A 22,210-nucleotide genomic window follows, 5' to 3' on the forward strand; every position below is an offset into this window, starting at 1 on the left:
TGTAATAGCTATTGTGAAGGAATGTAAGGATATCAAAAGCTCTAGTCCTGCCACATGTCAAAAGATTAGAGAATAAAAAGGTTAGAATACTGTTAATAGCTATTAGTCTTGTTTATCAGTTAAGAGAATCAGTTAGTATTGTTTAATGCAGAATAGATAATGTGAATAAGCTTCCTACCTACTGTAGCAATAAATAAACTGATGTCAAATAAAGGAACAACATTCAATTAATAAAACAGAGAATCAAAACAAAATTTCTTCTTTCTCTTTGTTTAACAGAATTCTTCTCTGCTTTTCTTCATCTCTCTTTGTTCCTTTTTCTGTGTAAATCTTACTATCCTAACAGCTATATGCCCTCCAGAACTGGAAGAGATGTGTCGAAATATCGTAAAGAAGTGCGAGGGACTGCCACTTGCAATTGTAGCAATAGGAGGCCTACTATCGAAGAAGAAAAATGGAGGTTTGGAATGGAAGAAAGTCCATGACTGCCTAGCTACAGAATTGAAAAGTAACGACCACCTTGGGAGTCTACATAGAATACTTCAACTAAGTTACGATAATCTTCCTTACTACCTCAAACAGTGTTATTTGTATTTAAGTGTTTTTCCTGAGGATTATTTGATAAAAAGAATGAAGTTGATCCGACTATGGATAGTTGAAAGGTTTGTGGAAGAGAAGCAAGGCTTTACAATGGAGGAAGTAGCAGAGGAATACCTTAATGAACTCGTGAATAGGAGTTTTGTTTTTTTGTTATAAATCGGGGCTAAAGCCCAAAATTAAATTAAACGAGGGAACACCGTTCCAATCAAGTCATAGTATAAAAACCAATACAAGCCCTCTGGAGGGTCATTAATAATCGAATCCTCCTTAAAAAGTAGATGCCTGGAAAGCCGGAAGTTAGCAAGCCAATCAGCAGCAGCATTCGCCTCCCTGTAAGAATGTTGCACTTGGACTACCCAATCTCTACTTAGAGCTTCACGAGCTCTGTTAACCAAGGCAAAGTTAGCATCAGCTTTCACGGATTGTTTCAAGAGCAGACCCACCACAACCAAAGAATTAGATTCCAAAATAATTTTGCGAAAGCCCAAAGACCAAGCCAACTCTAGCCCTGTAATCACCGCCCATAACTCAGCACGAACTGAAGTACAAATCCCCGCATTAATAACAAAACCTCTAATCCAAGAGCCCATGCAATCCCTAATTAATCCTCCCGCCGCTGCTAAACCTGGGTTGCCTTCACTACATCCATCTACATTTAATTTCATCCCATTCGGAGGGGGGTAATTCCATCCCACAACATTCATCTTCTTAGAAATCAAAGTTTTAAGCTCCTCATGGAGTCCAGCTCCCATTATGTCTTTGGTCAAACCCCAAATAGCCATTAAAGGATGGCCTGCCACTTATAGAGTCTCCCTAAAAATGCAACAATTCATGTACTTCCAAAGGAACCACACAGTAACACCAAACAAGATTGACCAGCACCAACCTTCCTTCGTATTAACTATGCTTGACAAGTTAGACAGCAACCATACATGTAAATCCACAGCAAAAAAACCATTAGTATCACATGGATTCAAGATTTTTAGCCACACTTCCCGGACCCATTTGCAGTCCCTTAACACATGCAAAATGGTCTCAATATCACCGCTACCACAATGACAATTAGGGGAACCACTCATATGTCTTTTATACCTAATCTCATTGGTCATAGCTCTGTTATGGACAACAAGCCAAAGGAAAGATCTAATTCTTTCAAGACCTCTCCATCTCCAAACAAGACGCCATAAATGCTTCAAATGGGTCCGATTATCACAAGAGTTCATAAGAGAGAAATAAGCTGATTTAATAGTGAACTCACCATTCATGGAAAGGTTCCAAAAGAGCTGGTCCTCATTCGACTCCCTATTTGGAGGGGGATAGCTAGCTAGAGTCATCACAATATTCATTGGCAAGAGGTGCGCAAAAACATCCCATCTCCACCGATTGTTGCTGGAAACCATTTCTGCCACCGACTTGTTGAGCAATTCCTCAGATAGATCTTGAGTCGCATATCTAGCAAGAGAACCAAAGCCATCCAACCACTCATCCTCCCAGAATTTGATGTTTTCTCCGTTGCCAATAGCCCAAGAAATGCCTTTAATCACATGAGACCATTCCTTGCATATCGCTTTCCAAAGAGGAGAATCTTTCTGCTTAGCTTGCACTTTAGGAATGTTATCACTAGATCTGACATACTTACTTCTGAGAACTGAAGCCCATAGACTAGTATTGTTGTTAATGATACCCCATCCCAACTTTATTATGAAAGCTCGGTTCATAGAATGCATTCCTCTCAGCCCCAGAACTCCCTCATCTCTTGGTTGGCAAAGAGTTTTCCAGTTAACAAGATGAGTTCGTTTAGCCTCAATGCTGTCCCCCCAAATAAATCCTCGGCAGATTTTTTCAATTTCAAAGCAAATTGACTTAGGTAATAAACTGGATTGCATAGGATATAAAGGAACAGTAGCCAGAATTGACTTACACAAAGTGATTCTACCAGCAAGAGACATCTGTTTAGATTTCCATGTCGCCAATTTCTGATGCAAACTCTCTATAATGTAACCATATGTTTGCTTGGTAATGCGTTGATGAAGAAGAGGGACCCCCAGATATTTGCCCAAGTCTTGAGTAACAGCAAACCCACTCTTGTAACTAAGTGATCTAACAGCAGAATGAGAAACACCTTTAGAGAAAAACATCTTGGTCTTTTCAACACTCACCCGTTGACCAGAGGCAGAACAAAACAGAGTAAGACATTCAAGAACTTTATCCAATTGCCCCTCACTTGCTTCTGCAAACAGAAGCATATCATCTGCAAAGCATATATGGGAAAATTTTGGACCTTCTCTACCAATTTGAATGGTTTCCAATTACCCAGGCTAACTTCCCTATGAATCAGTTGAGACAAGCGCTCCATACACTACACAAAAATATAAGGAGATAAAGGGTTCCCTTGACGAATTCCTCTAGTGGGGAGGAATTTTTTAGAAGGACTCCCATTCCACAAGACGCTTAAGGATGTAGTTTCAATGCACTTCATAATGAGATCCACTATGCTTCTTGGAATTCCTGTTAATGTAAGAGTGTCTCTAATAAAATCCTAACGGAGCCTATGATAGGCTTTTTCCAAATCCACTTTAATAGCCATCACCCCCTTTTTTCTTTTTAAATTGCGCATAGAGTGGATAATTTCCTGTGCTATAACGATATTATCAACAATCTGCTTACCAGGAACAAAGCGGCTTTGGTTCATAAAAACAAGCTTCTGCATAAGTGGCTTTAACCTGTTAACCAAAATTTTTGTGAGGGTTTTATAAATTACATTACATAACCCTATTGGCCTGAATTGGTGGATATATTCAGGTTTTGGAACTTTGGGAATGAGCACCAAGTATGAATGATTCACCTCCGCAGCCTCCTGTTTGTTGGCAAAAACCTCCTTAATGAACCTATATAGATCACCCCCCAGAACACTCCATTGGGTCTGGAAGAAATAAGGTTGGAAACCATCAGGGCCGGGAGCTTTAAGAGGTTTCATATGAAAGACAGCCTTGCGAATCTCCTCATCCGAAACCTTTTCAAGAAGACCAGTACTGTAACTATTCTCCAAGTCAGAGAAAGCCGAAAAAAAGGAAATCTCATCATTTGGAACCTCATCTTCCGTGAACAAGTGTTTATAAAAATCTACTGTCAACTTTTTGAATTTATCTTCTTCCCACACCCAATTGTTACCAGAATCTTTCAGACACCCAATCATGTTCCTCTGTCTCCTAATAATAGTTTTTGTATGGAAGTAAGATGTGTTTCTATCCCCAAAATTAATCCAATTACACCGAGACTTTTGAGCCTAAAAAATTTCTTCCTGTTGTAGAATCTGATTGTATTCCTTCAACAGAGTCTTCTCTAGATTAATTAAAAAACTGTTATGTACCCCATTCAAATGCTTTTGAACTCCTCCAATCCTAGCCAGAACTCTCTTCTTACACTGAAAAATACTCCCAAAAACTTCCCAATTCCAATCCTTCAACTTCAAAGTTAGATTATCTAAGGCAGTAATGAAGTTTGAACCAGACCTCCATCCAGTCTTTAACAAATCCGCAAAGGAATCATGTGTTGTCCATGTCACTTCAAAACGAAAGGGTCTAACAAGTTTCTGACCATTGTCACACTTGGTCATAAAATCAGCTAACAATGGGTGATGATCTGATTTCACCCTAGGCAGCACACGTATACTAAGCTCTGGGAACTGGATTCTGAAAGATTGATTACTAAATCCTCTATCTAACCTCTCGAATACTCTCCCGTAACCTCTATTTTCTGCCACTCTCCAGGTAAATACATGAATGAGGTGTCTAGCGGTTTTTAACACTTTCAAATCAACCTTAGAACCATTCCATAATAACCAGATGCCACCCGACCTTCCCACTGCTTCAACTCTAACACTGTTCTCAAATTTCAATTTCCCAATCACTCTATCTGCTATTAAACCACTAACTCTTGTTTCAACCACAGCTAACACATTTGGATTCTCTTATAATTCAACACTAAGGAACAAAAATGATTACTACTCGCACCCCTACAATTCCAAATCATAATCTTCATCATAAATTAGGATAAAAATAAAGTTATTACGTGCAGCCCATATGGCCACGAACCATTTCCTCAGTTGTCTCATCTTCGTCTTCAGCCATTCTCGTGTCTTCATCCTCTTCTGGTTCCACGCTTACCTCAATATTTGTGGACTCCCCCAAAGTTACCTCTAACACTAGCTCACAATCTGGAGGTCGCGGGGAATGAGATTTGAAAGGCTCAACATTCAAATTTTTTCCACGAAGAACACCCACAATCTCTCTCTCTTCGTTTGCACTAAGGAGTTTCTTCATATTAGAGTCGGATTGATTTGGGTTTCTCCAGATAATTTGTTTTTGAACAGGGGTGCGTTCTCTATTCACATGGTCTAGCAACTGGGTATTTCTCTATGAATTAATCTTTCGGCCTGGTTGTAACTCATGATGGGCCTGCTGCATATTAGATCCATTAACCTCATCCTTACTGTTAGGCACCCACTTACCCTCGGCCTTTATTCTCTCCTCATGTTTAAAATTCACCACGTCTATATTTTCCTTACAAAATCTGTTTTCACCCTTTGGCCTGCTTAGTCCTGGGACTCTGCCCTCAATTCCCGGCTCCCTAAATCGTGGGATTCTACATATAAACCATTAAGCGCAGTAAAGCGTGATCCTCCCCCAATCTCTGTTTCCTTAAGATTCTCCCGTAGACTACTCCTTTTACCATTAAGCGTAGTAAAGCGAGAACATAACTGCTTACTTGATGTGGATTTCCGTAGATTGGGAACGGAGTTTCACATACCACAGCTTGAGATAGACGGCAACACTGAACGTCTCTTCAGAAACCTTATGGCCATGGAGAAGCGTCTTTATCCAGGACAAGAGTACGTCTGCCATTACAACAACCTATTGAGTATTCTTGTTGTCAAACCTAAAGATGCGAAACTCCTAATGGAAAATAAAATTGTAATTCACAATGACGAAGTTGCAGTGAGGGACCTGATTTACAGTCTTGCATCAGACACGATTGATCGCCATTCCTGTTATCACGACATCTTTACTTCGGTGGATGATTATTATAAAAGCTCCAGGGCCAAAAACCCCGCATACTTTATAGAGGAATTTTTCGGGGATTGTTGGAAAGATGTTGCAACGGTTACTGCAGCTATCGTCCTCGGCCTCTCTTTGGTACAAACAACTTGTGCGGTCCTTGGCCTGCGCTAGTACTCCAAGTGGATCAAGTCAATCCACAGCCTGTGAAGTTTTATTTCTCCTGTTTGTTGGCTTTAGCTGTGTTGTGCTGTGGATTTTATGTTTCCTGTGCAGTCAATAAACACACACACGCGTTGGCTTGGCAGCATGGCAGCCAGCATTTGTGTCCTGTCTCCATAAAAATATACAAACAGTATTACGGTGGGCATATTCTCTTTGATGTCTTTCAAAAAATTCTTATCACAATGAGTCGGCATTTTTTTTTTAAATGAGGGGTAAATTATTAATAAATATTTTATATTATATATTATATAAATATGTTATATAAAAAAATTAATTTAAAATATATGTATCAACTCAAGTCAAGTAAAATTAATTTAAGCATACTTTTAAAATAAAAAAACTTACATTATAATTGTTCTCTTCAAGATTTTATATTTTAAAGCTACTTCATAATAATTTTATTTTTAATCTTATTAAAAATATTTTTCTTAATATATATAACAAAATTTTATTTATTTATTTCTAAATCTTTAAAAGACTAGAAAAGTTCTTGACAACAATTCTATGCTGATATATAGTATATAACATTTAAAATCATAGCTTAAAAAAATTGCCACAAATTAATGTTGTTCTTGCTGATTTGTTGTTTTGTGCAAGTGAATTAAACATAAATATTAAATTTTTTTTTAATTTATCTATTATGCCAGTAATTTTTTTAGTTGTTATGTACTTTATTTTTAATCACTAGTAAATTCATCACTATCATTTTCATATGAAATTCATAGCAAAATATTTATTAATTCATCAAAACTCATTTCAATTTATATTCATTAGCATATATAATTACTCATACACATATTAATTCAACAAACCCATACATTATTATAAACCCCAACATTTTCAATAACTAATTATAAAGAAATAAAACTAAAATTAGATAATGAAACATATAGAAAAGATAAAAAAAACTTCCCTAAAGCATAAAGTATAAGAAGTTACTTGCTTAACTAATTAATAGCTTAGGGCTCGAAGAAAAATTTTGTAAAAAAAAAAAATAGGCAAAATTTTGTAGAAAAGAAATAGACAGGGACATAGTGAAAAAAAAAAACTTTGATCAATTAATAGCTAACAAAGAAAATTAACCATGTAAAGCTATTACATTAATATTTTAATATAAAAAATTACTTTGAAAAAAGAAGATTAAGGGGGCAATTTCCCCATTGTGGCTCTGCAACTGATGACATGTAACTATTCTTTATATTTTATTTTGGATTTCTCATAATGTGGGTTTAATATATTATAGAGCATAATATTTTTTATTTAAAAATATATTAATTTAATATTTTTTCTAGTAAAATAAATAAATTACCATATTTCTAAATATTCACGTAACTTATCTCTAAGTGCCCGAGGGGGATAAGAATAGGCTTCAAAAAAAGATGGAGACTCTTCTCAGAATCATCATGCAAGTTCCTTCCTCCATTATACCCAACCATGTCGGCTTTCAGTACTTGTGATAATTTACTAGTCAAATGTGAGAAGTTAGAAACGTGATTCGCATCAGTTGTGTTAAGAAGGCCACTTGAACTTGGCATGACTTTACACATCTTATGCACTGGAGCTCCAGAAGTTCCTGCAGAAGAAGAGACATTTTATGAAGATTAATTATAAAAATCAGGGAAATCCCACAATGTTTGCCACCTAATACTCTGAGAAGAGTACCATCTATGCAAACAGGATAAGGAACAAAACCAGAACAATTAATCAACAGTGAAACTAGCCAATTACCTATTAAAGCAGCTTTCAGAGAAGGCGAATAAGTGTTATTGTTGGACACTTTATTGCGCTTCTTTAACCTTTTCCTTTCGGAACATGAATCCACAGAATCAGTTCTGCTGCGCTCATATGGAGCTGCATCGCCATCTTCATTTGAAACCATTTCCGTAGCATCAAAATTCAAGTCGTCAATACTTCTTTTTTGTTTAGAAGACATCACTTGCAACAACTCTTCACCTCAGTATCAACCCCCAGGTATCCTATTTACTATCAGATCTTGGCTACCTTCCAGTTTAACTTTCTTTTGTTTCTGTTTGAACAGTTCCCTGTAAGAACGAGCATCCATTCTCTTAATTCCAACCAGGACAGTTTTGATAACAGGTTTGTCACTGTTTCCAACTTCTTGAGTTTCAAGTTGTTTCACGCTCTTCTCTTTCTTGTGCTTTTCCTTCATAATTAAAGAGCCCGAGCTTTTACCACACTTCATTGAACCAGAAGAACTAGATGACGACTGATTCTTACCCTTCTCAGGCCTTCTAGAAGGAGTCGGTAAACTATGTTTCTCAACCAATCTCTCAGATTTCCTCGTAACAGGAGGAATTGTAGGGGGGGTCTGCTTCTCGATACGTTCAGACTTTCTACTACTTGAAGGGCTTGGAGTCAAGTTTTTCTTGAATGATGTTTCTCTAGCTGACTTTCTTAGACCAATCATTAGCAGCACCCAAACTGCTTGATGATCTGTTACCAATGTTTCTCCCTTTTATATCATTACTTTCCTCATCCTTACCTTTACGACTAACCTTGGTATCATTTCCCATCCTGCAAGCTGTAAACCACAAACAACAACAACAACATGAGATTCCATTAAATAAACCAGGTCAGGCTTAACATTGATGTTTCACAAGCAATTGACCAAACTAAACCCAAGTATCCCTACATTGGCAAATCAACCCCCCACTCTTCCACTTACATTCAACCCCATAAAAAAAATTACTATATTTGAAGCAATCTTACAAAAACTTAGACCGGATATTCTTGGAAATTATGAACAACATTCTCATAAAGAAAAAAAATATTCATTATTAGAATTTCCAAGTACAATATTCTCATAAAAGAAACAAAAATTGCCAAAAAAATTAATTCTTAGAATTTCCAAGCAAAAAAGTTCTCAAAAAGAAAGAATAATAGCAAAATCAATGAAAGGCTTAGAAGACATCAACAATGTACAATCAAGGCTGCATGTTCATTTCAATCACTGCAATGCCATTCATAATCACTGAACCACAAGAACCTAACGAAAAAATCAACAGAAACTACACTAAAATTACGCTAAACAAAACCCTAAGTCACTGAAAATTATTTTTTTCTTTTTCAATGTTAGATTAAAAACCCTATCAGAAGGAGAGGGGGAAAAGAGGTGGATGGGATTGGAGTTCTAAGTTACCGAAGAGAGAATCGTTGGGAGGTCACCGGATTTAGTCTTCCGACGGCATTTGACTGCCGGAGTCTTTAATTGCCGAGTAGAAATGAGTAAAGAGTTGATAAAACTTTACGAATGAACAGGCCCGCAGGGGAGGGGTTAGTGATCAATGTCACGCTTTGTACCTGCCCGGTTGGGAGGTTACTTACATGTTAATCATTAGTCATTCTACTTTACTTGTATTCAATTTAGTCCAACACTAGAAGGATTGGATTCAGACTTGGTAGCAATCATTTTTTTTAAAACCCCACATGACCTAATGAGTTAACCTCTAAACTAATCCGGATTTTAATTTTAATAAACCCAGTAAAAACCTTTAACTTTTTTTAAAATAAATAATAATATTATTTTTATTTTTATAAAATAAAAAAAATAAATCAATCAGGGTTAATTCTAGTTAACACTTCCATGGCCATAAACTTGTTTCGAGACACCCCCAAACCTTCGATTTGGGAGGGCAACCCAACAAATAAACATTGATAGAAATTAGCTTATCATAGATTGAGATGAACATAAACAGAATTTCCACCAATCCATATTTCGTTACTGCCAGAGCACAGCCACATTTGTATCCCAAGAAAACAAAGCAAAAGAACCCTAACTTGCAAGTTGCAACGTCTTCTTTTTCACTTCAAGAATGGCTAGTGATCAAGTGACCCTGTTGGATTTCTGGCCAAGTCCATTTGGTATGAGAGTGAGATTAGCGTTGGCTGAAAAGGGCGTCAAGTATGAGTACAGTGAAGAAGATTTGAGGAACAAAAGTGCTTTGCTCCTTCAAATGAATCCTGTTAACAAGCAAATCTCAGTTCTTGTCCATAATGGGAAACCTGTCTGTGAGTCACTTATTATTGTTCAATATATTGATGAGGTGTGGAAGGATAGCGCTCCTTTGTTGCCTTCTGATCCGTACCAGAGAGCTCAGGCTAGGTTCTGGGCTGATTTTGTTGACAAGAAGGTGTGTTTCTTTGCACTTAAAGAGTTCCATCTTTTTTGTTCTTGAATTTATTAGATTTGAGCTATGATCTGATTAAACCTATTTTGAAATTTGATCAGCTTGAAAGAAGTAGAATCGCATAGAACAAAAATTAAAATTGTACAGCACTAAGATTAATATCAAAGGAGAAATTAGGCATCATGATATGGATTGGTGGAAATTCTGTTTATGTTCAGCTTGAAATTAGCTTATCAACTCCCGAAATGGTAATATAAAAATCCATATTTAAAATCTGATTTAGAAACTCGATAATCATAGATTGAATTCATGTTATCATATGTGAAAAGCTTAAACTAAAAAACAAAAAATGAATTTTTTTAATAATTTTTTCTCAATAGTCAAAGTTTTATTGTTGACGACTGTCAATCACAAATAGAGAGATAATTCGTAGTAATGGAGGCAATAATATGAATGTTAGTGCATCAAAATAATTTAAAAATATAAAAAAATTTAATTTGAAGTAAAAAAAAAAATAAAAAAAATAAATTTTAAAAAAATTGCTTTTGAGATGTAAAAACAAACAGAATTTTACGAAATTCAGTTAAAAAAATATGTAAAAATTGCTTCACAAATGTTACGTTTCAAACTTAATTTTTTGATGGACTCCATAATATAAAATATAGTTTGATGTATTATCAAATAACTAATTGTGTTTTTTACACTGCAAATACAAAAGCTAAGACTAAATATACGCACATTAACTACAATGTAGGTTGATAATTGATGTGATGTTAATCCATTCAACCAGTGATTCTGAACTTGCTTTGTGTTAACTTATCTGGATTAGATTTAAAAACTATAATACAAAGGTTAACTTGATAATTATAGATTGAATTCATGTTTGCATTTGCTTAAACTATATATAAAAAAAAATAAAAATTTTAAATAATTTTTTTATCTATAGTCAAAGTTTTAGTTGTTAACTTAACTGTCAATAACAAATGGAAACATAATTTGTGATAATTGAGGGAACAATATTTAACTACAATGTTTTTTTTAATTGATCATATTATAAATTTATTTTCCAGAAATTATTAGTTCGAGTCTCACAAACCTCAGAATCACTAATAACTTACATGATCATTAACTTCAAGGAAAAAAAAAAAATAGAAAATATCAAGTGATTTTTCTTCCTTCTTCCTTCTTTTTTATATATATGGAAACTGTCTGACATGCATGTAGATATCTTATTGGTTGGGTTTTACAATTTACACTTTCTAATTAATTAATTTATAAAACCAGGCGTAAATCACACACACACACACATATAAATTATGAATGAAATCCAACAACAGGTTTATATTTGTTTGATTCCTTGTCCCAAGAAGTGAAAATGGTTTTTCGCAGATGAAGCTCATGATTATGTGGAGAGCATGGCTTCAGTTTACAGTACACACCAAACATGAAGTTGTGGACTGTTACAAATTAAGAGTTGACTTATTTTTTCTTCCACGATTTCAATCTGTCATGAAACGTGTATTTTACATTTTCTGTAACTGAATCCCATAGATATACACTTAACTTATTTTTTCGTAACAAAAAAAAAAGAAAAGAGGTAGCCATGACTTAAAGTCACTGTACCGATCACCATTTCAACTGAGTTTGGTACCTATGCTACCAAGTATCTCACCATTTCCACGATTGATTACTGCTGTTGCAATGTGAGAGTAATCCATCTGGAAAAAACTCTTTTTGACAGCAAGTATGAAATGATTTCCTTCAGATAATAATGGGCTTCGAGCTGACATAGTTTGGTAGCACGAGAGCCTCAGAAGGCCTGCTAAGGAGACAGGCTCACCCAGCCTCAAGTGTATATATAGAAATATTCAAGTCCAGCCAGGATGAAATTACCTCAGGAGGCCAGGAAATTCAAACCCAATGAGAACCTTAGATGGCCGAACCTTATATGCAAAACAAGGAGGCCATCAATTTGTGCTCGCTCTTCATATTTCTATCTTCCACCAAATCTGGGTTTGCTCACAATCCGTTCGACAAGACAATGTTAGATTTGTTTCTGAACTCTTAAGATTTTCTTGTTTAATTTTGTGTTTCCTCTTAATTTAATAAAAATGTACATGGTTTTATTACTACAATGATGAGAATCAACAGAGTCTTGCATTTGAAATTAGACCCTACAATCTAACCTCTTAATTAGCTGTTGAGATTGTTGCATAACAAAATAGAACAATCCCCTGTTTCATGATGTTCTTGGATCCTTTCTCCTCTAAATTAGCATGCTTTTATTCAAGTTGAATTTGAACTCTTGGATTGTTAGGGTGGCATCGTTTTCCACCATGCCATAATTTCTTCCGCAAGGAAATCATTAGGAAAGTACTGGTTGGTGCTATGCAACCGCATCAATTCCACCATCGTCACTATAAAATTCATTGTTTACACTCAATGGAGCTTAATGGCAATTAATGGTGAGTTCTTTAACATTTTAATTTTGATTTGATGATGAAGTGGCAGCTAATCTCTTTAACTCCCAATCAATAAGGCCTACTTAAATTGACTTGGAGTTAAAAACTTTTTGTTTAAGAACACATTCGTAAAATAAATAAATGTAATTTTTATATATAATGTATTCACTTCTTATTTTTGATATAATATATTGAGCAGAGAAAATTCATCAATACAAATAAATTTCATTGCCTAATTAAGTTTGATGTGGTATGTTTGGCTGATGAGTTGATTGGCTAGATTAATAATAATAATAAAAAAAAAGAAATCCAAAAAACAAGTTTGAAAAATGCACCACAAAATGGAACACCTCAAGTCAAGCATCGGCGTCCACGACATTTTACACTTTAATTGTAACATGTAAGATATGAAGCAACGCCATGCTTGAAAAGAAATCTGAAAAAAAAACCCGGACATATAAGATATGAAACTTGTCAAAAACAATCATAATTTTAGATTTAACCATTGAATTGTGCTCTAATTTTATTAGATGATTCTGTTTTCTGTTTTTTTTTTTAAGCATCCTATTTATAAGCAATGATATATATAATGGAAGGATTACTCCAAAAAAGTGACATGATGAAGCGTGTGTACCATGATTTATGCGTACGTGTTGTTTGGTACGTATGTTTTCTGCTTCTTTTTTGTTAGTTTTTTTTTCTTTAATTAGATTAGCATTGGTTTATTTAATAATCTAATAGACTCAAGTGTTGTTTTTTTTGTAATTATTTATTTATTTATTGTTATTGTTTTTTTATATATTATTTAAATTATTCCTTGAACGAATGACTTGAAACTTGAATTTTTATTAACCTGTCACTTTTTTAAAATAAAAAAATTAAATTGTTCAGCCTGGCAAAGCACGGAGAACATATCTATGAAACCATTATATCTTCTTGTTTATTATTAGGCACCTGCTGCAATTGCGAGTTTGTTTCACTGCAACTTCGCAACGGAGGTCCACAACGAAATACAAGTGAAAGTGGGTGATTAAATTTCTTTAAAAGATGACAGTCATTCCCTGATACTGGTTGAATCCTAGCTTTAATCATGCTCCGACAAGAGTTTTTTTTTAAATTAAAAGGTCGTGAGGAGACCACCAGTTTCTATAAGGAAATCACCAAGAAATTACTGCTTGCTGGTATTTTAAAATCAAAATGGCAGACCTCAAGTCAAGCATATGCGTACAAATGGCTGCTCCATTCAAGGTTTCTTTAGGTAATTGATCTCAAACAAAAGGTGAAAAATCATTAATATCAAATTAAATCAAACCAAAAAATTCTAGTAATTATGCAGGAAACTGTTTCTCTAAGATTTGCTTATAAAAATCCATATTGAGATTAAACTGGGTCCTGCATGCGTTCTCGAAAGCTGACAATAGTGGACGTGGAGTATTTTTATTTTTCTTTAATAATAATCAAGTGGACATATAATTAAAGCTAGTGTGCCAGTAGGAAGATGGCAAGCTACAAATGAGAAGCAGATTTCTCTGAAAAAAGATCGCGAGGAGACCACCAAAGTCTAAAAGTTTATCACGGGAAAATCCTTTGATCAAACGCATGAAGAGGACAAATTAAATTGTATGTAAGAGACAGCTTGCTTTTGTATTTGGTCAAGTAGGAGCGTTGTGAAGATGATGCAAATGTGGGTGCGGATGCTGCTCATGGCACAATTTGCCATTGTTGTTTGGAGGAAGAGAGAATTAGTCTCTTAGAGATAAAAGCCCGGTTCAGAAAGCATGCTAATCACAATTTATTTTAATTATATTGAACTTTTTTATATTAATATGTTAAAGAATTTGTGTTAAAAAATAATTGTTCACATTAAAAGTAAGCGGGGTTTGTTTTTTATTTGACTTTAAATATGTCAATTAATACTGTTTTAAATAATTTTTTCATCAAATAATTCAATATTACATGATTAAGTTTAGTTAATCAAGTAATTTAGCATAAAGATAAATTTAACTGAAAACTTTTTTTTTCTCTTTTTGCAAGCCATTGATATTGTCTTTTGTTTTTATTTTATTGGCCCAAACGGTGGTCTATGCATTTTAATCGATGCATTTTCTTCTTTCGTGTATATATATCATAATAAAGGGAAAAAACAAACAAACTTGCCGGAAGATATTTTTTAATTAATTACCTTGTTTACATGGCTTTTATCCTGTCTTGTTACAAGCATGTAGGTATTAAAAAGAAAATGAATATGGAAGTAAATCAGGCTAACAGATATTTCTTTCTTCAACCAAATTAGCAAAAAATGAAAGTTAATCTAGTGACCTCATCAAAAGTCATGACACGAGTCTTATCCCTGATCAACCCCGATCCCGGTCTAACAAGGGTTGTTCGGATAAAGATTCTGGAAGACCACCAGTATTAATAAGGGAATCACCATGAAATTACTGCTCGGTGGTGTTTAAGAGTCAAGCATCCGCGTACATGACATTTTATGCTTTAGCTCAATTTCTCCAGTAGTGAGTGCTATAAGGCCTTGCTAATCACCACCGATCAGGAGATGCTACAGTAAAAAAACCCTTTCCTCCCTAGACCTCCACCACCAAGCCCGCCACCTCCTTTATCCTCAAAAGAACCATTTCTAGAACCGGATTCTGTAATGCATTGTCTTCATTCTGACAGGAGGGGATATCAGTCACAATTTGGAAATCTAATAGTTTGAAGGTTTCTGAAAACCCTCCTCAGACCTGTCAGCGTCGCTGGCCGATTTCTCATTCTTCCACCGTTGGATTAACACGAATTTTGGGTAAGTTGTGTGTCACTATAGTTCCCACATCCTGACCAGAGCGATCGTTCATATTTGAATCCACTAGAGCAATCTTACCGTTTGAAAATTTCTGGGCAAATCACTCTCGGAACAGTCAGAATCGCCGGCTTATTTCTTCTCTTTCTACCGTTGGATCCATCTGAATTTTGGATATGTGATGCGTATGGTCGTATTACACATTCGGAACGGTGGAGATGAGATGAAACTCTTCCAGCAAAGAGTTATGCACGCTCAACAGTGGTCCATCAATCTTAGACTAAAGGCCAATTTCGCCAGACACTATAAAAAGATTCCAAGAGAGAACAAAGCTCATGACAGATCAAAACCCAAAACAACTATAAGAGTGCCTATTAGTGAAAGAGATGAAAGAAGTTACAAAGAGGTACTCAGTGAAGGAAAAGTAGAACAAATACTTCTGCCTGTGGCTTCTGGACCAAAGGATTACTTTGAAAAACTCTCCATTGATATTGAAGAAGAGGATTATGCTTGGCTAAAGAGATGTCTTCTGGGAAAAATAAAAAAAGGATCCAATTACTCTTCTATATGTTTTGGACTGATCCAACATGATATAGATTTTGTTGGACTACGCTTTCTTGGGGCATCTCAGGTCCTTGTGATTTTTTATAATAGAGACATATTAATGGAATCATGGAGGAAGAATAATAAATGTTGGGATGTATTTTTTGAGGAAGTTCACCCTTGGGTTGAGACTGACACAACTTTGAATCGGATGGCCTGGATAACAATAACAAATCTACCCATTATAGGGTGGAATTGCAGATGCCTCACAAAGATTTTAGAAAGATCTGGTCAGATGATAGGTTATGATAAAACTACTCTCAAACATTTTGAACTATCACAGTTACGGATCCTCATTGGTACACAACTGGATAAGGTGAATAAGGTGATTGTTTTGCAACTCAATAATCAAACATATCAGGTTAAGATAGAGGAGATGGACCAGTTACATTACCCAATTGCTGGCTCTATTTCATACACCATGGATGGCTTTCAGACATCCCTAGAGCAAGGGGATGAGGATGATGAGGAAGACTCGGTTGATGAGGGTGATGGCGTAGACACAGATGAGGACAGAGCAGGTGTGGCTCCATCAGTCACCAGGACTCTTGGGGGCGGCAGCAGCGGGTGGGAAAATTCAGATCTGGCACAGGATGGAGACAAGCTATCAACTTCTGACGATAGCTCTCTTATCATATTTAATGCTCTTCATCTGGATGTGGTGCAAGATCAACATGTTGCCTCATCTTTAGAGAGATTTCCAGAAATTATGGCATACAATCTTTCTTTTTCTGACATCAGCTATATAAAAAGTAGTCCCATTCCCAATGCTCTTACCGTATATACGGGACAAGGCACTCCTATTTTGAGAGAAGATGCTAGAAACCCTGCAGCTGCCTTGGACCTTGACTCCCTTGTATTGGCCCAGATTGAAAGCCCAGTTTATGGCAGTGGATCTCATAGCCCATCTGACGTTCTCTCTATTTCATTTGTATCAAACAATGATTTAGCCCTTCAATCAACATACAATCCTCAAGCCATAGTAATTCTGGAACCGCAACACATGAATCACCCAGTTATTTTACACTCTGATGCAAACACAAAACAGAGTGCAATTGCTCTATCTGCAAAAACAAGAAGGAAGTTGCGACGTACAAAGATGATTACAGCTGATGGAAGTTTGAATGAAACAGTTAATACGAGTGAGATGGATTCTGAGGACTCAACAATACAGAGGTGTAACAGGAGGAACTTACTAGCTCATGAAGAAAACAATAAGCCTTCTGAGGGTGATGAGGTTTGTTTAATGCTAGAAATAGGAGAGGTTTTGCAGATTGAAAAACCTCACAATTTAGATGACTTCACATCCTATATAAATCAGCAAAGGCGTAAAGAGAAGGCTGATTGGGAAGCATCCCAGTGAGCAGATGTTCCTCTTTGTTCTGTAAGGATTTTAAATCTCTTTTCTTATGCAGATTCTTTCATGGAATTCTTGTGGTTTGGGGTTAGCTAGAAAGAAGAGGACAGTTTCAAAGTTAATCAGGGATTTTGATATAGAGGTTTGTTTTTTGTTTGAAACTAAGTTACAAAGTTACTCAGACAGATTGGTTTTTCAGTTATGGAGCGTCAGTAATGTTTCTTGGTTTGGTAATGAGGCTGAAGGTACTAAAGGGGGCATTCTGGCTATGTGGGATAACTCTAAGTTTGCGGTATCATCAGTGGAGTATGGTCATGGTTGGATCGGGTTATTTGGGCAGAATGTCTTGACAGGCTTCTCAGGGGCAGTGGTAAGTGTTTATGCCCCTTGCAATTAAGCTGACAGACTTCTTCTTTGGAAGGACCTTCGTATTCTGAAGGCTGCTTTTGAGTGTCCTTGGTTTTTAGCAGGTGACTTCAATGAAACTATGTTGCGAAGTGACAGAAGCAGTGGCTTCATTAACAAGGTGGGTTCAACGGCTTTTAGACTTTTTATTGATGATTGCAACCTAATCGAGTACAACATGTCAGAGGATTTGTACACCTGGTTTCGTGGGGGATCCATGAGTAAACTAGACCGTATTTTTTCTAGTCCTTGTTGTCATTTGCAATTCCCCCTTTTGTCTCTTCGACGGCTTCCAAGAGGGTTCTCTGATCATTGCCCTTTAATCCTAGGGGTTTCACCTGCAGAAAAAGGTTGGATTCCTTTCAAATTCATGGATTGTTGGCTCCATCATCCAAATTTTAAAGATATCGTAAAGGGTATATGGGATGAAGCTTGCAATGAATTTTCAGGTCAGTTCAAGCTCATTAAGAAGCTCAGCTTTATGGCAACTCGGCTCAGACAGTGGAACAGGGTTGGTTTTGGGCATCAGGAGACTGCTTTGTCATTGATCCAAAGCAATATTTCAGCTATAGAAAAGAAATCAGAGTATGGGCAATTATCTACTGTAGAGCAGAACTCACTTGATTCATTGATCAAGAAATAGTGGCAATGTAACTTGCATATAGAAAGCATGTGGCGTCAAAAGTCTCGCCAAATTTGGTGTCGCTTGGGCGATCACAACACGCTTTTCTTCCATCTAGTTGCTAACTTCAGGAGGGCTAAAAACCATCTGCTGAAAGTGGTTCATAATGGTTCTGTTGTGAAGGTTTACCGGTCATAAAAGATGCGGCAGTTAACTTCTTCTCCAACTTATTCAGAAGTCCTGATAGATTCCGAATTGGTTTAGGGCCTATTGGTTTTAAAACACTCTCGGCTTCTTCTTCAGCTAGCTTGGAGCGAGATATCACTTTGGAAGAATTAAAGCAGAGTGTTTGGGATTGTGATGGGAGCAAGAGTCCGGGTCCAGATGGTTTCAATTTCAAATTCTACAGGCTTGCTTGGAATTTCATTGCAGATGATCTGTTAGACCTGGCCAAGAATTTCTTCAAAACAGGTAGGCTTCCAAAAGGAGTCAATCATGCTTATGTTCATCTAATTCCGAAGATAGCTTCCCAGTTGGCTTCAAAGATTTCAGGCCTCTTAGTTTGATTCATGGCATTTACAAGATAATGGCTAAGGTTCTTTCTAGCCGTCTGAAAGCGGTTATGCATGACCTTATCAGTGAGAATCAAACAGCTTTCTTGGCAGGGAGGCAAATAATTGATGGGTTTTTGGTTGCCAATGAAGCAGTTCATTCCTTGAAAAGACACAGAGTGTCGAGCCTTATCTTTAAGGTGGATTTTCACAAAGCTTTCGATAGTGTGCAGTGGGATTATTTAGAGCAGGTTATGAGGCATATGGGTTTTGGTGAAAAATGGATTAATTGGATCAACACTTGCATCTCCACTGCAAAATTATCAGTGCTGATTAATGGATCTCCTTCTAAGGAATTCTTGATGGGTAGTGGGATTCGCCAAGGTGACCCCCTTTCTCCATTCCTTTTTCTAATAGCAGCAGAGGGATTATCTGTTTTGTTTCAAAGAGCAGCTTCAAATGATCTTTTCAAAGGTATCCCTTTTGGAGACAGCTTTTGCCTCAGTCACCTACAATATGCAGACGACACTTTGATCTTCATGCCTGCTAATCTTCATATGGTCAAAACAGTTAAAAGGATCCTGTTGTGGTTCGCTATTTGTTCAGGTTTGCACATTAACTTCCATAAAAGCTCTTTAATTGGCATAAATGTTGGGGAAGATACTTGTGCTAGTATGGCATATTCAGTCTTTTGCAGATTTGATTTCTTGCCTTGCTCTTATCTAGGCATGCCTTTAGGATCCAATCCTAAAAGATTGTCTACATGGAAGCCTATTATTGAGAATTTCAGACGAAAGTTGAGCATGTGGAGAGGTCGTATGCTTAGTATGGCAGGACGTATCTGCCTAATCAAAAGTGTCTTGAGTTCATTGCCAGTATATTATATGTCTTCTTTTCTTATGCCGAAAGGTGTCTGTAATATACTAACATCTATTCAACGAAGATTCTTGTGGTCTGGAGTGGCGAAGCAAAAGAAAATCTGCAAGGTGCAGTGGCGTATTGTTGTGAAAGCTAGAAAAGAAGGAGGCCTCAGGTTGGGTTCTTTAATGTCAAAAAATATATCCATGCTTTTCAAATGGATATGGAGGCTAAGCTTACCAGACCATGCCTTATGGAAACAGGTAACAACCCATCTTTACTCCTCAACTTTCGAGAATGGAATCCCAAAATTGCATAGTCATATTTCCCCATTTTGGAAAGACGTTTTGTCAATCTTGGAACCAAACAATGTCATCGGCTTAGTATTGCGTGAAAACATTAAATTCAAGATTGGAGATGGATCCTCCATCCTTTTCTGGTCTGGCATGTGGATAGGATCAAATGCTTTACGTAGCATTTTCCCTAAGCTTTACCAAATTTCTACTTTTCGGAATGGTTTGGTTAATGAGATGGGTCAATGAGTGAATGATCAATGGCAATGGAATTTGGTTTGGCGTAGGAAGCTCTTATCTTATGAAGAGCAACAATATCATCATTTGCTCTCAATGCTGGAGCCAACGATAATTCGTCAAGGAAAAGATGACAAACTTATATGGCCATGCAATTCTGATGGAAGCTTCTCAGTTAAATCGTGTTGCACCCTAATTGACAATACCTCCTCTGCGACTGATAGAGTCTTCGAAGCCAATGTTTGGATTAAAGGGGCCCCTCTGAAAGTTCAGGTGTTTCTCTGGTTGGCAGTACAGGACAAAATTAGTACAAGAGCTTTTCTCCATTAACGGACTGTTTTGTCTGCCACACAAGCTTCATGTGTCTTTTGCAGCTCAAATTTGGAAACCTCAGAGCATCTTTTTATACATTGTAACTTTTCTAGGAGTGTTTGGATGAAAGTTTTGGATTGGTGGGGTATCCAATGTTGTTTACCGAGAACAATTGACTTGCTGCTTCTGCAGTGGCCCGAAATGGTACATGGCAAATTCCAAAGATCAGCTTGGAGATTAATTTCAAGTAGTACTATTTGGGGTATATGGTTGCTGAGGAACAAAATTGTTTTTGAGGAGGGAACTATAAACTTGTTTGATTGTTTCTCCACCATCCTTCATCGGGTTGCTATTTGGTTGCATACTCAAGATTCAAACTTCAATTATACAGGAAATGACCTCTTAAGATCTTCTGATGGCATCAAATTATGGTGTAATAAGAAATCTTAGGTAGTCTTCTTGTTGTTTGCTGTAGTAGATTAGTTTTTTTCTTTTTTCTTTTTTTTTATATCGCTTGTATTTCTCTTTGGCTATTCGCTTTATGGCCTTCTCAATATACTCTTGATGATTATAAAAAAAAAGTGAGTGCTATAAGGCTACCAAAATATTGTTACAGAACAGTAATGGAGAAAGCTGGATATCCTACTTTTGACTACTTTATACACACCCAACGTTTAACACAAAATAGGACTCTACGACAATAATTGCTGAGAAAGTTGCAGGAAAATAACTTAAATTGACTCCACGATAAAATCATGGAACCTGCACAGGATACGCAGATCATAAAATCATGGAAATGGCCAAAGTGTGTTATAAATGGGACCAAATGTGGGTTGCCCAAACTCACATATCAAACAACAATATTCTACGTAGTGGTTCATAGAATTATCTAAGATGGTGGTAAAAAAAATGGGGGCTTGGATGTTGCTAGCATTATTGGCTTTGGTTGGCGAATGGTGTGGTCGTTGTTATGGGTGTTTGGAGGAAGAGAGAATTGGTCTCTTGGAGATCAAGGCTTTGATCCACCCAGATTACCTTTCTTTGAGAGATTGGGTGGACAGTAGTAATTGCTGTGAGTGGTATGGGATCGAGTGTGATAACACTACAAGGCGAGTGATCCAACTCTCTCTTGGGTATGCAAGGGATCAGAGTTTGGGGGATTGGGTTCTCAACGCATCTTTGTTTCTGCCTTTTAAAGAACTGCAAAGTCTTGATTTGTCCGGTAATGGACTGGTTGGTTGCTCTGAGAATCAAGGTCGGTTCAATGATTCTGTTCTTGTAATCATAAAGTAAATTCATATCATTGTGTGAATCTTATACTGAGATTACGCTGATGAAGTGGCTAGCTGGTGTTTAATGTCAATTATCTTACTTTGATGTGTTTCTCTTCCAGGCTTCGAAGTCCTATCATCAAAACTGAGGAAACTGGAGGTACTGAGGGAGTATTGTTACAGCTGTTATGGTCACTGTTAGTGCAGATTAATTACGGTAGCTGGCAGATGCATGGACACGTGTTAGAGTTCGTTAACAATAGAATAAATCGTGTAATGGCAGGAGGATTACGCACGCAAGAAATAACAGAATCATTCCTCTGTTTTCTTTCAGGTTTACAATACACAAAATGGATACTTCCACTCTATCCTTCTTGACCAAAAACGCAATCTTAATTAAGGCATAAAATCA

At 36.6% G+C, this 22,210-nt stretch overlaps 2 protein-coding genes across 2 annotated transcripts; one reads left to right on the forward strand and one right to left on the reverse strand.

The window, feature by feature from the left end:
* Positions 1-7,183: 7,183 nt before the first annotated feature.
* On the reverse strand, positions 7,184-9,247 carry LOC133695334 (uncharacterized). The gene is made up of 3 exons (XM_062117275.1): positions 9,043-9,247; positions 7,611-8,424; positions 7,184-7,455 (listed from the first exon to the last, which is right to left on the reverse strand). Exons 2-3 carry the CDS (start codon positions 7,813-7,815, stop codon positions 7,199-7,201), a joined length of 462 nt encoding a protein of 153 aa, XP_061973259.1. The 5' UTR covers positions 7,816-8,424; positions 9,043-9,247; the 3' UTR covers positions 7,184-7,198.
* Positions 9,248-21,436: 12,189 nt separating this feature from the next.
* On the forward strand, positions 21,437-22,000 carry LOC133694921 (receptor-like protein 9a). Its single transcript, XM_062116611.1, has 2 exons — positions 21,437-21,782; positions 21,921-22,000. The coding sequence occupies exons 1-2, from the start codon at positions 21,437-21,439 to the stop codon at positions 21,998-22,000; spliced, it is 426 nt and encodes a 141-aa protein (XP_061972595.1).
* The last annotated feature ends 210 nt before the right edge of the window (positions 22,001-22,210 follow it).

The sequence above is a fragment of the Populus nigra genome, chromosome 5 (genome assembly GCF_951802175.1).
Source record: "Populus nigra chromosome 5, ddPopNigr1.1, whole genome shotgun sequence".
In the NCBI taxonomy this organism is placed as follows: domain Eukaryota; kingdom Viridiplantae; phylum Streptophyta; class Magnoliopsida; order Malpighiales; family Salicaceae; genus Populus; species Populus nigra.

Excerpts from the sequence above, each read along its gene's own strand:
- LOC133695334 (XM_062117275.1), bottom strand. The coding sequence starts at position 7,815 with ATGTCTTCTAAACAAAAAAGAAGTATTGACGACTTGAATTTTGATGCT. Across the intron at positions 7,456-7,610 it reads TCTGAAAGCTGCTTTAATAG|GAACTTCTGGAGCTCCAGTG; the intron begins GTAATTGGCTAG and ends CTTCTTCTGCAG.
- LOC133694921 (XM_062116611.1), top strand. The coding sequence starts at position 21,437 with ATGGGGGCTTGGATGTTGCTAGCATTATTGGCTTTGGTTGGCGAATGG. Across the intron at positions 21,783-21,920 it reads TGGTTGCTCTGAGAATCAAG|GCTTCGAAGTCCTATCATCA; the intron begins GTCGGTTCAATG and ends TTTCTCTTCCAG.